This window comes from Sphaerodactylus townsendi, linkage group LG08 (genome assembly GCF_021028975.2).
Source record: "Sphaerodactylus townsendi isolate TG3544 linkage group LG08, MPM_Stown_v2.3, whole genome shotgun sequence".
In the NCBI taxonomy this organism is placed as follows: domain Eukaryota; kingdom Metazoa; phylum Chordata; class Lepidosauria; order Squamata; family Sphaerodactylidae; genus Sphaerodactylus; species Sphaerodactylus townsendi.
Window position 1 is genome coordinate 59,817,674 of NC_059432.1, and position 13,324 is coordinate 59,830,997.

Here is a 13,324-nt window from a genome sequence, read left to right on the forward strand (position 1 = left end):
TTCAAAAATAGATGGGAGATCAAAACACAGAAGAACTCCTAGCTCAAGTCTGGTTTTGCCCCAAGTATAACTTTGAATTCACAAATAGTTCCTAAAAGTAATAGGCAGAGTTAAGTTTAATGTTATAGTGTTTGTTTTTTTCACAGAGAAATATGTCCTATTGTAAGGGGAAAAATACTATTTAATTGAGTTATCCCTTCCTCTTGCCAACATTAGTCAAGGAATGGGGAGGACTGTACTCTGCATGTCACTGCAGACTGCCTCCCTTAAAGTGACTATGGCAGTCTCTGTAAAGGAAGGAATTCAAAACGTTATGTTCAGTTTGATCTTTCCCCTCTCACTTGTCAAGCAGGTGAACATTTTTGCTCCCGGTTAGATTGATCCTCTTAAAGGTTGCCAAAAAGTGGAGGGGTCTGTTTCATGAATTGTTTCATTTCAACTAAACGCTACTGAACAAGCCACTGAAAACTGTATTACAGAATATCATTGGGAAGGAGTGGAAAGATTATATGTCAATCATCTGGGACTCTGATTATCTTGAGTATCTAAGCATTAATCCTTATGTGATGAAATAGCCAATAATGGGAGCCTAAATGTGATGCGCTAAGAGACATTAATCCTTGGGAACCGATGGATGCTAACCTTTTGAATGTTTGAACTGACTTGCAGATATCACAGTGTTAAGGACAAAAATTGTAACTTTTAATTCATTGGCTTCTCTTAGAGACACACATCAGAGTCCATTTGAAGAACTCTGTTCATTAATAACTCAAGTAGAAGAGGCACTTGCATATTATCACTTTTGTAAAGCTCTATTATTACTTGATTGAAAGCCGCAACTCTCCATTTTGTACATAGAAGCACCAGTGCTTCTGCAAGATGAATCTGATTCACAGTTAGGGTGTTTGGATGTCAGCTTTTTAAAGCTCTTTCCCTCTAATTTTATCCATTAACAGCTTCAGAAGCAGGGGTAAGTCAACCCATTAGAAGAAACCCAATTCCGTCTCCTATATGTTATGGATAGCACTGCTAATTACCTGTACCAACAAAAAAGATAGCTTTTGCCATTGTAGACTAAGAGGATTTTTAGCACAGTGCAAAAGTTAGTGAAAGAGTATAACTAAATGTAAGCATCGATTTGTACCATTTTTCATTTAATTTCACGTGAGGATTTATATGTGACAGCCCCAGGGCAGCTTTTGTGACAGGATGGGGAGTGAGAAAAGGGAGGGGTTTTTACGAGGCTCCCTGTTCACTGCTTGGTAATGAGGGAGGTTGGCAATTCTCCAAAAAGGACCAATTAAACGCCACTAAGTTGGCTGGGAACCTGGAAACCCAAGGTTTTCTCTGTGATCCACTTCCAGAGGATTTAAGGGGCCACTGCCACTGCCACAGAGATAACAGGAAGGCTGGGGTAAGGGTTGGTACAATCAGCTGACAAGAAGGTCTCCCAATGCTGGATTCAGGCTCAATGCTTCGCCAAATGTTCCTGAGACTGAACTCAGTGTCATGGCCATTTTATCCAACAAGGTATCTGTGGTTTATTCTCCCTGTATCCTCATTCCTTCCCCCTCCTTGGAGCCACAATTATGGGTATATAGTACTTTCTGTTTTGCAAAGGCTTTAGCGCTCTGCTCTGCTTTAGTGCTTTTGCAAAGGCTTTAGTGCTCTCTTTCTCTTGTTTTCTGCAGATTTATTTGAATATTTGTATGGCTCTTATATACAATATGTATGGTTTAGATACAGATATAGATAGTCACTTACACATCTAGAGTTATACAATGCTGAGTCCTTGAAAATAATGTTGAAAAATATGATAATTATATGTTGAAAATGGTGCAAACAAAGAATGAGTATGCACATAAGGAACTGTGGCTCTGCTACACACAATAGAGAAGCAAAGTTAAAACAGATATACTTTTGGAACAGAAATGAGAACTGTCTAAATGCTACTGGTCAATCAACAGCACACAGTACCTGCACTACAGCTTTCCATATTAGCCTCCAATATCCTCCCAGACACAATTCAAGATACAATTTTGCAATTCCAGATTCCTGATAGATCTCTTCCCTTACAGCCCATTAGGATTTCTAATGTTAGGTATGAATGTGCGTGTGTAAATGTGCAAACTGGTACTCTTCCTGTTCACGAAGTCTTTCAGAATTAATTCTTTCTAGGTGGATATTTCATGGCTTACCAGTTAAAATTGGTTTATTAGGATATGAATTAGAAATATTATATTGATATTTTTCATATATTGTCACACACTTTAAAGCACAAAATGTCCCTGATTTAGCATTTTAAAAAATCTTAACCAAATAATGTTTAGTCTTTTACGGCATATTTGACTCAACAGAAACAATCTCTATGGGTAAATGTTCAAGTTATATGCATTAAAACCCTTGGTAACTTTAATTCTTCATTCCACAGATATGCTTTGAAGATAAAGATTACAGAAGGGGTTCCCAATATGGAGACCATAGGATCTGGTAGGGATTTTACTTGGCAGGGTTTCTGATTCACCACTGGAGATTTGATTGGCTATGCAGATTTTTTTTTAAAATGTTGCATTGGCAGCAGCTAACACCACAGCATTTATCTTTTCTGTATGCCTGAAGGTAAGTTGCAGCAGCCACTTCATAGTAGCAATTTTGCATCTGTGCACAGCATGCTGTGTCAGAATCCCAAAGGTGCCCAAAGCCTGGAAACTGTTGGGGACTCCCGGATGATAGATTCAAACTTTACTGTGCAAATGCATAACCACAGCAACTTGGATACTATTTAGCTACAAGGAAGAAAGCTTTAATTCACTTGGATTCCTGCATATAAATGAACATATGTAAGGGATTAATCAGGTCATTCCTGCTTGCCCTGCCTCTAATCTCCACATGTATCACTTCTATATAACAATCATACATACAACCATAGCATAGAATTCTATGGCCAATCATTGCATGGTTGGGGAGAATGTCCATCGCAGCAAAGCTTCCTGTAGGGACATATTTTTCAAGCCTTGCTTTCACTTTTCATTTTCCATGCGGCAAGTGAAACTACTTCTAGCACAAATTTAATTTTGCTCTGTCACCAGAATGGGGATATTTGCCAATGAGCACAGCTTTTCCTCAGACATCTTCCCTCCTTCTGCCCATAGCCAGCCTTTCCACTCCTCCCACTGCCATCCATGCCTTCCCCTGAAACAGCACAGGAAGCTTGAAAAGCCACACTGGATTCAGAAATATGGTATCAAAGTGATCCAGAATTAAGAATACATACAGTAGCACAGAAAATAAGATTTACATGTAAAGCCCCACAAGAAAGTATAGATCGTTTTCACCTGTATCCCCACCCACACAAATTCATCTTTCCTTCCTCCTAGCAGTTCTCATTGCCTCTCTCCTGATTCTTTCTTTCTTTCTCACCCACCAGCCAACCAATGTTCAGTTATATTTCTTTTTTATTTACTGCATTCATATCCCACCTTTCTTCCCAGTGCCCCCCTTCCATGTTACCAGCTCCTCAAAGTGAAAGAAAAGCTCACTCACACTGATATCTACATTTCACTGATATATCAATTTCTCAATACGATACTAACAGAGAGCATGTGGAATTACCAAGCACTTTTTGTAGACTTGCGATAGCAGCAGCAGGAAGTGTGGTGGGGGAAGAGAAGCTGTAGGACAGTCCCTTTCTTTAGCAGACTGTGGTGCAGGGAATTGCTTTACTCTTTCATTGGGGTACAAAGTCCAGGTACTTGTGGCAATTACTTCATATTTTTGGTACCTGAGCCTTTCTCACATAATTGAAATACAAGGAGCAGGCAGATAGAGGGGTGTGTGGATGTCCCTTCCCCTCATCCCATTCCTCAACAGACAAACAATTATGCTCCCTTGTATCTCTCCTCTCCTCTCAGCTGCCCCCCCGCCCCGTGTTTCCACTCCCTCCTCTTCTCCCTGCATGGACATTTTTGCAGCTGGAAGGGGGGAGAGAGAGGGAGAGGCAGAAGTGGCTGCAGAATGGTGCAGTATAAAGATTACTTGGTACTCAAGATTGCTGGTTTAGTCTTTAAACTGCACCAGTCTGCAGCCGCTGCTGCTCTCTCTTTCTCTCTCTCTCTCAATGTATAGACTACTCCATCAATCTTGAGTACTGAGTGCAATGAGACATTTGCTAATAGGTGCCTTTAAGATCTGTGTCTGTAAGAATACACTGATGAGTGCAGTTAAGAGAACCAGGCCGGAAGAATGCTCTGCAGAAAAATTGCACACCCAGGAGGAAGTGCCTTCTCCTGCAAAAACAGAGAAATGTGAGGAGAGTCCTCTGCAAGCCCACTGCACACCAAAGAGCCTTTGAAGAGTCCCAAGGTAAGGTTCCATGTGTAATGGGCCCACATGAACACTCTGGGACTCTGTAAAATGGGAGACTACTAGACTGCATTTTCAGGTATTCATATAGAGGTTCTATGAAAATTACATGCTTAAATGCACAGAGGTTTGTGGTTCAACCAACAGGTAATGCTATCATATTCAACCCTTCCACATATTCATTCTGACAGTTGTTTTCTTTGACATACAAATGTCTAAGATCACCCTGTCATTTTGTCATGAACATATGCAGTTTTCAGTTCATTTGTGCATTACACTTCTATTTTTTTTCACAATTCCCCCTCCACTAGCAGATTGCAGAGTATTGGCATATCTTTCAAACTGAATAAACAATTTGCAAGAATGAAACTCTCTAAGCTTATAAGCACTGGTTCTAAATTATTGAAGGGGGGATATACAGAAAAATATACACTCACGATTAACCCACAAGAATGAATTATTCCAGACACCATGGTATCTGAAACATTATAGTGAGTAATTGATTAAGTTTTCTATTCATTTTTATGAAGAAACCTAACCATTTATTATTTGTTTGCATTTTGGTTTCTGATTGTTGTTGTTTTAAAAAAAATACTAAATCATCAGTTTCCAGTGTTATTTTGTTGATTTGATTTTGGACTGTATTTAAGACATCTGAATATATGGTAATATATGATCCTGCTTTAGGAAATATGTTCTCAATTCAAAGGAAACATCCTTACCACAAATGGCGAATGGGCATTGATGTATGCTTCATAGCTACAAGTGCTCCACCCCAGTCAAGAAACCATACATTATATTCTTCCTCAAAGATCTGCAAACATGTAAAGTAAAACATAAATTGTACACTCTTTCCAAGATCCATGAAATAATTAAAAACATAGTTCCAGAAAATCCAGTTCTCCAAATCTTTCACATTTGTAAGAATTACCTGTCTCCAGGAATTTCCACCATCCGAAGAAATAAACATGCCAATCTCTGTGGATGATAGTTCTGGACCCACATTTCCTGAAATATGAATTAAACCTCAAATGAAATATGCAAATTAACAGTTTAATGTGATTTTTAAAACAAAGTCCAGGTACTTGTGCCAATTACTTCGTATTTCTGATACCTGAGCCTTGCTCATGAAATTGAAACATAAGGACATGGAGAATTTAATTTTTCTGTCTACATTTTTACAAGTCCTAATAGAAATAGATTATGTTCAAAAATAGTTGTTTGGAAATAAAATCGTTCTCTAATCTCAAAAACCAGAGCTCTAGAGATGCCACACTGGTACTATATCCTTGTCTCAAATCAATGTTGCCAAATCTGATTTTACATACCTAGTTTTGAAACTGTATCAACTTTTCACACATATAAAGAAAATCTGATTTTAGTCAACTAATTGCAGTTTTTGTGGAATGCACACTTTACTGTCTATATTTACAGTATGAAAATATAATTTTTATCATATAACCTCTAAAAGGCATTTGCACAGGAGCTGCTTAGTTGACAGTAAGTTCTATGGCAAGCAGTGACCGCTTACCGTAACTGACACCATCCATAATTTTCTAAGCCACACTTGCTCCAGATACACTGACTTTTAAAGTAGATGTTTGTTTAATCCTTTTCAAAAAGGAGAGGAAAAACTAGTTTATTTATTAACTGTAAAAATAGCAGGGAAGGAAGAATCAGTCCCAAACTTCGGTAGTTTCCATAGGTGCACAATAAATACACACTAATGAAAATGTTAATTGAGCTGCTGACATTTACTGTTTGAAACAGAAGAATTAAACCTCAGATGAAGCTTTACATACTCCTATCAGTGAACAGAGGATGCAGCTTGCCAACATGCAATACTTCTGTTGCTGAAAATAAATTCTGAGGCTTAAGAGTTGTGACTGATGCAAAGTGGCACATGAAAGGTTGCCCTGACATTGTTAGATATGGGAATGGTTATACGGCATATGCCTGAAAATGGGTCAGACAACCTGAATTATTATGAGCAGGATACAGTTTCTTGTCTGTGCAAGCATAATTCTTTTACATGATCAGGAATCTTAGATCTCTATTCACTTATTGCCCTGTCCACTTGTATCTTGGCCATGCACCAAGGACAGACTCCCTTCCTTAAGAAACAAATCCTAAACTGTCAGCTTAGAATTAAATCCTATTTTATTCAATCTGTTTTACACCTAGGAAAGTGTTCTTTCTCCCCCACCCAGGATAACCAACTTTCAAGTGTCTTCAATGCATATCAATCATGTCAACTTCACAATTTATACTTTGACAGAATTTGGAGTTTCTTGGTATGTCAGGATTAGGCTGGAGTCTACAGATATCACTTTTCTTCCAGGTGTGGCAGGTATGTGCTAGTCAGAGGAGGAACTAGAAAATTCATAACACAGTCCACAACCCTCCTGACCTCACAAATTAGGTGATACCATTAAGTCTGGAAGGGAGTAACTGGATCATCTAGAGAAGAAAGGACTCAGGACAACTGAGCATGTGAAGGCTGAGAAGTATTTGCATATCCTTTGTGGCTAGAGAACAGGTGTGTCTTTTCCAGGGCTGGGCTTTTGCTATCCAGATGGCAACAGTCAAAGCTGCAGGAAAGGCATTGCTAGCCACTATGCATATTGATTGGGAGTGAAGAAAACATGTTCAGGCAAAGCCCCTCTTTTGGTGTCAAAGTACATAATTAAGATTTGGCATCCATCTTAGTCTCAACTGTCTATGACACCAATAGATGTTACTGGTAGGTCATTGTTCAGAAACAGGCCTCACTGTCTTGCTATGGGCTTGGCTGTCAACACTCAGATTTGTTACCACCTTCCAGTATGAATAACCTACTAACGAGTTACCTCTGCACCCCCAGTATGCTGGCTTTCAGGCTGCCTGATTTCAGCTGACTGCCCATGGCACGTGAAATATCATTGGGCCTGAGCATCTGGCAACAAATAATGTAAAGAGGCTTTTATGTTTGTGAATATGCCAACTAGCTGGCATTTATTTAAAATTACAGAACACATCCATGTTCTATGTGGAAGTTACCCACAGAGACAAACAGCCAAGAAGCTTTTTGTACCTTGGACAGCTCCCACCAAGCTAAGCATGTGTGAGCTCTATAGAGGATTGAGTGAGTATGATCATCCTGATGAGAATGCCTACTGTGTACAGGCAGCTGCAGGCATACAAGGACTGTGATGGCTGTCAGAGTAATTATCGGGGCTGGGTATTGCTGGCATTTAACAGTATAAAAGGCTGTCATTAGAATCCTGTGATCTGCAAAAGACAGGTTTCATATATAAACACAGAGGATCAATGCACTGGTAATGCAGTGTTCTCAGGTTCTTTTTGGTGTGCAAAATGGTACAACAGCTATTAACCTACTATTGGATATACTTCTACAGCTATTACTTTACCATAAACTCTGTAAAAGTCTAAAGGACTTAAATGGCCCAAGAGTTATATATCCACATGCAAGGTTGCTGCCAGCTTCTCCTGGGCAGCCTGCTACTCAAAAAAGAATGTGTTGGTACCAAACAGCTACAGTGAAAACCTTGAATTAATCAGTGCTAAAGAGTGGGGACATTATTCCGCACTAGCCAATGTTAGATTCAGAAGGGTATAAAATAGCATTGTTTCAAAGAAACTGTGTCACAGTATACCACCTAAAAGATCTGACTCTGAATGTACTTTCTTCCCACATTTTGCAACTGCATGAGCACAAAGAAAGCCAGATTGACTGCAAATTCTAGCCACCATGCTGATTCTGATCATTGCCAAATAGCACTGCCATTTCCTAGACATTCCATTTTCATATATCCATCTATATCTCTCTATCTCTCTATATGTATAGTATTTAGATGCACACAAAAAACATATAGCAGAACATTTTCAAAATCCAAGCTTTTACCTTAGTAGAATATATTTCTACTAAGAATATTATCTCCTGATTTTAGGATGACGCTGAAATTCTGTGAACTGTTAAGACAAGCCCAAATGCTGGCATCCAATAATTGTGGAAAATGGCATTTATGGAGTATTGCGATGTATAGCTGCAATTTCATGGGCAAGGACTTCTGACACCAGAAACAGCATGGGATAGAACAGATAGCAATATAGCAAAGCAGATGGATCTAAATTAGAAGTGTGCATTCAGAACTGATCCCCTGTCTACCCCTGGGAGAGAAAAAGGTTCCATTTCACTGAAGCAAAAGCTGGAAATCATTGGTGTTTTTCATCTTATGAGGATTCCCCACAGGCTTCTATGGGGAATCTTTGCAGGGCTCTAGGGAGGGAGGCTGTTTTTTATGGCAGAGGCACCAAATTTGCAGCACAGTTGCTGGCAACTCTCCCCAAGTTTGGTAAAGATTGACCCTAATTTCTCGTCCCTTTGATGGCCATTAAAATTGGTCTCCCTGGTTGGTATTCTTCTGCAGCAACATAGATTGACAGGCTGCAATGAGGAAGAGAATCAGACAAGATCACCTCTTCTCCCCGCAGTGCAGCATCCATAGAACTGGTACTTTTTTTTAAAAAAAGTTATATCTGCATATTAATGATCTTACATGAAACATGATAATGCTACAGTGCATTTTTATCTTCAGCCCAACCACACAAAAAGCCTAGTTGTTTTGCTACTCATACACGGGCACTCAATCAACTATAACATCTGGCCAAGATGGGAAGAATTGTGTTAGAAAAATCATGAGGATCTCTGCTTTTGTTTAAACATGTAAGCTTCTAGCCCTGATGTCTGGACACAACTTCTAGAAAATATGGTTATGGTGTGTGTCCAAGGTAATCCACCTCCATACAAAGTGGGAATTACTTTGAATATTTTAGTTAGCATCAGAGAACAAGGACTCATTTGAGCTGTAATCTAGCAATGCAGTTAAATCTCTGTTGATTGGGGCCTTGTAAAGAGAGCATGTATACACTATGTAATCTGACAGAACAAAATGGTTTCTATAAGGAACAGAATAGGGACAGAAATGAAGCAGTACAAGTAACAGAAGTTGTAAGGCATTGAAAATCAGCATTAGTGGAATGTCCAGTCTACAATGAAGCTTCAGTTATTCACCTTTTAACATTCTAGATGATTAGTTTTCTTTAAAGTTCAGTGCAAAAGGAGATATGTATTTGAATAGATTATAAGCAACTGGCTCAAGAACAACGGTTTCATTTGATACTTTTCAAGAACAGCAGGTATTTAAGAATGGGCAAATTCCTTACCTGTGGCAATTAAAAGTCCAGGAACTGTCTCTTTGCTTGAGATGCTGACTGAAGTATAGGGATTTTCTGAAATTTGTAAGTGCAAGTGCAAGGAACAGAAAGGCTAAAAGGATTGAGAAGAAATTGAGGATATTTTTTGTAAATACATTCTGAATTCACAGAGTGAGTTACCCTTCTGGTTTCATTCCTCTTTTCTGATAACTGTGCGATGAATCCAGAAAAAATACCAAAGCCCACAAATAACTACTGTAAGATCTTCACATGATGCAGTATTTTACATACACAATGTTATATGCTGGAATCTCTTGCCAGATATTGCATGACTATTTTGGAAGAAGACTGCTGAAATCATTATCTGTTACTTATAAGTCTCAGAGCCAGCCATTTTGGTAATTGGGCACAATATAGATCCCCCATATAGGCACAGTCTAGTAGGATAATCAATATGCAATATTATTTCCACACACAGATTGCTCTTGCTAGATCAGAGCTATTAATACCTTGAGATACTGAATGTATGTGAAATGGCAGTTCCATTGGCACTTTCTGAACATATTTGAAATAAACTCAAATCCAGCAACGACTGTTAAAAAAATCCCCACATTCTCTAACACCAGTCAATATCATACTTATTAGTTCACTATTCATGCAGCAATTTTAGATATCAAAGCCCCGGTGAAACCCATTGTGAGTGATAACCTTTGAAAGTGGAAATTAATTTACTCTAAAAGTTTGAGCACCATTCAGAAGAACTACATCAACTTTTCACATGGGACAGAAACTGAAGTTACGTACATAATATTTTTAGCTGTTTTAGTCTGATTTTAGTAATTGTTTTGTTCATATGAATGGTGTTTCCTTTGTTGATAGCCATGCAAAGCCTTCTGAAAGGGTGAAGAAACAAGCAGGTAAATAAATAATTGTGATCTCAAGACATCTCACTGTACAAGATTCTAATATTCAGGACAGTTATACAACCTGCATTTACATTTTCAAAATATTAAGGTATTCACTTCATTATCAGTCAAAAGTCAGAAAGAAATAATAACTGGTGCAAATGTAAAAGCTAACTATGGCTGATCTAGGACCTATGACGGCATCAGAAGTATTTTTTTGTGCATTGGAGCTAGAGAACAAAAATAATGATGGATCCATCAATTATAGCCTGAAAATTTTAAGTGACTGACCAGCAGACAGTGTATGGGTTCTCCTCTCAAATCAGTATCTGGAGCCTGCAACAAACGCCAGTCTCTCCCTTTGTTGTAGGTGATAAAAGTCTTAATTTGATTCTCCACTTTCTTGTTTGCTAGGAATATGCCTTTGATACCTGCTACCTGGGAAAAATGATGAGAGATGAAAAATAACATTGATTGAGCAGGAGAAAACAAGACACATCAGTAGTGAATAGCCAGCAAGCGAAGTATCCTAAAAACTGGAAGCTGATAATAAGTGGTCAAAGACATTATTTAAAGCAAGTATTCAAACTTGTTTGGAGCAAAAAGATTTTCTCCCTTTTCTGAGCCATCTCCCGACCTCAAGTGTCTTTTGACCACTTTATGTTGTATAATACAGAGGCACAGCAGGACTCAAAAAGACCAGACAAGCCTCTGAATTCATGCCACACACTTCCAGAACAATGGCATCATCCCAGTCATTCATAGCTGATCAGATAATCTAACGACAAAATGTCAGTAAACCATAACACAGGGGAAGATGATGGACTGGCCAGAGCCCCGATTAAGAGCTCCAGGCTTCTCTCTCTGTGGGGTGTTTTTGAAGAAAGATTTATTTCCAAAGACTCTGTTCTTCAAAGACACAAATTAATCTGTACCAGACTCTTTGGGGCTTGCATTGATAGTGAAACCACTTTGAATACCAGAATCTGAATGGATGTGTAGTGAAATTTAATAAGATCCTAAATTCTGCCACAATTTCCATTCTCTGCAGCTCTATTGTTTTTAAATGGATTGCTAAAAGACGGGGCTTTTTTCTTCTTCCAGTTAGCCCTTTTCTGCCTATGTTATTTATGACATTTTCTGGCTGGAAATAAAACATTTTCTCCATAGAATTCCACAGTGCTTTCCCTTCTATTGATTTTGTAAATGTTTCCAAAACACTTTTTCTCCACTGTATCTGAAAACACTTTTACAGTCTTTCTCTTTCACTGAATAATTTCTAAACTGGTTTCCCTTACAGTATTGCATTTTTTCCCTGCCAAAACACAGAATGTTATCCACATCCCCTGTGAGGTCACCAAACATCAATTTTGGAACTTGCTCTGACATATTTTGGGTCCCTCACCTCACATATCCACATCCCCCTCTTAAAATGTATTTTTCTGGTGCCCACTCCCAGTTTTGGTATCAACAAAGCAGTGATGCTATGAAGCATTACTACATTGCATGCATGAGAGAAATCTAGAGACCAAGTAACAAAGCTTTGAGAAGGGGAGTGTGGAAAAAATTTGTTGTAAATATTGGGAATGAAAATGTCATTAAAATGGTGTAGGTAGTGGGTGCAGAAAAGACCTTATAAGCTTTTTTGTGATAAAGTCCTCATCTGGCATGTATAAGAGTCAATTCAGAAGACTTAAAAATGATTGGACTTATATGAATTACAAATAAAACAGAAAAGATCACTGATTCAAGAAGAAAGAAGTCCATATAATGAATTATCATTGCAAGAGCAGTATACAGACTATCATAAATTTTGGTTCCATCTAGAGGTCATGTGAAAAAATTGCAGTTGGACTTAAATCTCTAAAATGTCAAATATAATAATACTATCCATTTTTGTCAATTAATATTAATCTATTAATGCATTAATATACCAAAATTTCAATTTTTAAACATTTTCTCATTTTTCTCTATAGTTTAGTAGCTTTACTTCTTAAATTATCTTTTCACAAACTAAATTATTTTGACTTAATATTTTTCTGGTTTTGTTAATTTTTCTATCTTTCTTCTTATCTCTTTGTTTTTATTTGTTCTTTTTATTTCTACAAAAATGTTTTATACAAATGTTTTATACAAGTTGACAAGATGATTTAATTGAACAGAGATCATTTAATTGTACAGATTTAATTGATGATTAATTAGTTATTTATTTGAATTGACTAAAATGTCTGAATTATCTGCTTCACAAAGTAAGCAATGAATTGAAATGTCTGAGTTAACTGACTAACTGAAATAAATGTATTCTTGTATAAGGAATAGATGGAATATTTGAAAAAAATGAAAGTAAAAGATTTTTCTGAAGAAGAAGAGTTTGGATTTATACCCCTTTTCTCAACCATAAGGAGTCTCAAAGCAACTTATAAACTCCTTCCCTTTTTCTCTCCACAACAGACACCTTGTGATGTAAGTTGAGCTGAGAGATTTCTGATAGGACTGTGACTAGCCCAAAGTCACCCAGCAGGCTTCATGTATATGAGTGGGGCAACCAATCCTGTTCACCAGATAAAAATCTGCCACTCATGTGGTGGAGTGGGAAATCAAACCCAGTTCTTCAGATTAGAGTCCCTGTTCTAAACCACTACATCATGCTGGCTCTTATAGTGTTGAGCAGTTCTTGTGATACTGTATGGAAAAATTGTATAAAATAATAAAACAAGGAAGGAAAAACAGAAAATATAACGTCAACAGGTGCACAAAAATAAAAAGATAAGAACAGATAAGAAAGGAAGTGCAAAGTGAGGTGGAAGGTATCAGTAGGATTACTTGATATTTAAAAAGTA

The 13,324-nt window shown here is 37.8% G+C and overlaps 1 protein-coding gene across 1 annotated transcript in view; it reads right to left on the bottom strand.

The window, feature by feature from the left end:
- The window catches only part of SORCS3 (sortilin related VPS10 domain containing receptor 3), a 597,918-nt gene that overhangs the window by 127,757 nt on the left and 456,837 nt on the right, over nucleotides 1–13,324 (bottom strand). Inside the window, exons 10-13 of the mRNA XM_048505478.1 lie at nucleotides 10,776–10,922; nucleotides 9,589–9,691; nucleotides 5,294–5,370; nucleotides 5,085–5,176 (exon numbers count right to left, since the gene is read on the bottom strand). Of these exons, the coding sequence (XP_048361435.1) occupies nucleotides 5,085–5,176; nucleotides 5,294–5,370; nucleotides 9,589–9,691; nucleotides 10,776–10,922 (419 nt within the window). The remainder of the gene's footprint in view (nucleotides 1–5,084; nucleotides 5,177–5,293; nucleotides 5,371–9,588; nucleotides 9,692–10,775; nucleotides 10,923–13,324) is intronic.